Genomic DNA, 956 nt, shown 5'->3' on the forward strand with positions numbered 1-956 from the left:
TACCCACAGGCAGTGAACTGCTCCTGGGTCCTGGCCCCTGAGCCGCTGCTGAGCACTGACTTTGTGGCCACGTACAGGTCAGTGGGGGGTCCCAAGCCCTCGCTGAGCCCCCCGTGCCTGTGTCGCACGTGGGGCTACTGACAGAGCAGCCTGCCCCTCGCCCAGCTGCCGCCACTGCCCCACAGGCACGGCATGTGGGGGGCCACAGAGATGGGCGAGTGCGTCCGCACCGGGCCACGGAGCTGCTCCTTTGGGGACGTGCAGATGTTCTCCCTCACTCCCTACGTGGTGAACGTGACAGCCATGAACCCCCTGGGCGCTGCCTCCAGACTCCTGCCCTTCCTCCTGGAGAGCATCAGTGAGTGCTGCTGGGACAGGCCTGGACACCCCAGTCCCCCCCCGCTCCTCGCACTTAAACTCCCAGGCAGCCGAAAAACAGCCCTGGCGCCCCCAGTCCCCCCCCGCTCCTCGCACTTAACCTCCCAGGCAGCCTGCTGGGGCCTAATCCAGCCCTGGGGCTTCCTTTGGGCCCTTCCTCTCCGGTTTGCTTCCCTCGCTGGGATGTGGAAATATCAGTGCAATGATTTGCTGGGTCTCAGACCACCTCTGCAGCCTGGATTGCACAGCTTGGTCAATGGGGCTGGTGGACACAGTGTTGCAGTCCACAGCAACCTTGTGCCGGATCCCCCAGCCAGCGTCTCACACCTTCATTAACTCCCTGCTTCATTAGTAAAGCCGGACCCCCCTGAGGACCTGCGGGTCTCACCCATCCCCGGGGAGACCAAGAAGCTGTTGCTGGAGTGGAGCCCACCAGGGTCCTGGCCCTTCCCCGAGTACTTCCCGCTGAAGTATCGCATCCGCTATGCCCAGGAGGAGGGCTCTGTCACCAAAACGGTACTGCCCACCCCCACTGCATCCCCCACCCTCCCACATCGGGTAAACTGAGGCACAGCTGA

The 956-nt window shown here is 63.7% G+C and overlaps 1 protein-coding gene across 1 annotated transcript in view; it reads left to right on the forward strand.

Moving 5' to 3' along the window:
- Positions 1-192: 192 nt before the first annotated feature.
- The window catches only part of EBI3 (Epstein-Barr virus induced 3), a 1118-nt gene continuing 354 nt past the window's right edge, over positions 193-956 (forward strand). Inside the window, exons 1-2 of the mRNA XM_010284050.1 lie at positions 193-358; positions 731-894. Of these exons, the coding sequence (XP_010282352.1) occupies positions 193-358; positions 731-894 (330 nt within the window). The remainder of the gene's footprint in view (positions 359-730; positions 895-956) is intronic.

Source organism: Phaethon lepturus, unplaced genomic scaffold (assembly GCF_000687285.1).
Source record: "Phaethon lepturus isolate BGI_N335 unplaced genomic scaffold, ASM68728v1 scaffold12263, whole genome shotgun sequence".
Classification (NCBI taxonomy): domain Eukaryota; kingdom Metazoa; phylum Chordata; class Aves; order Phaethontiformes; family Phaethontidae; genus Phaethon; species Phaethon lepturus.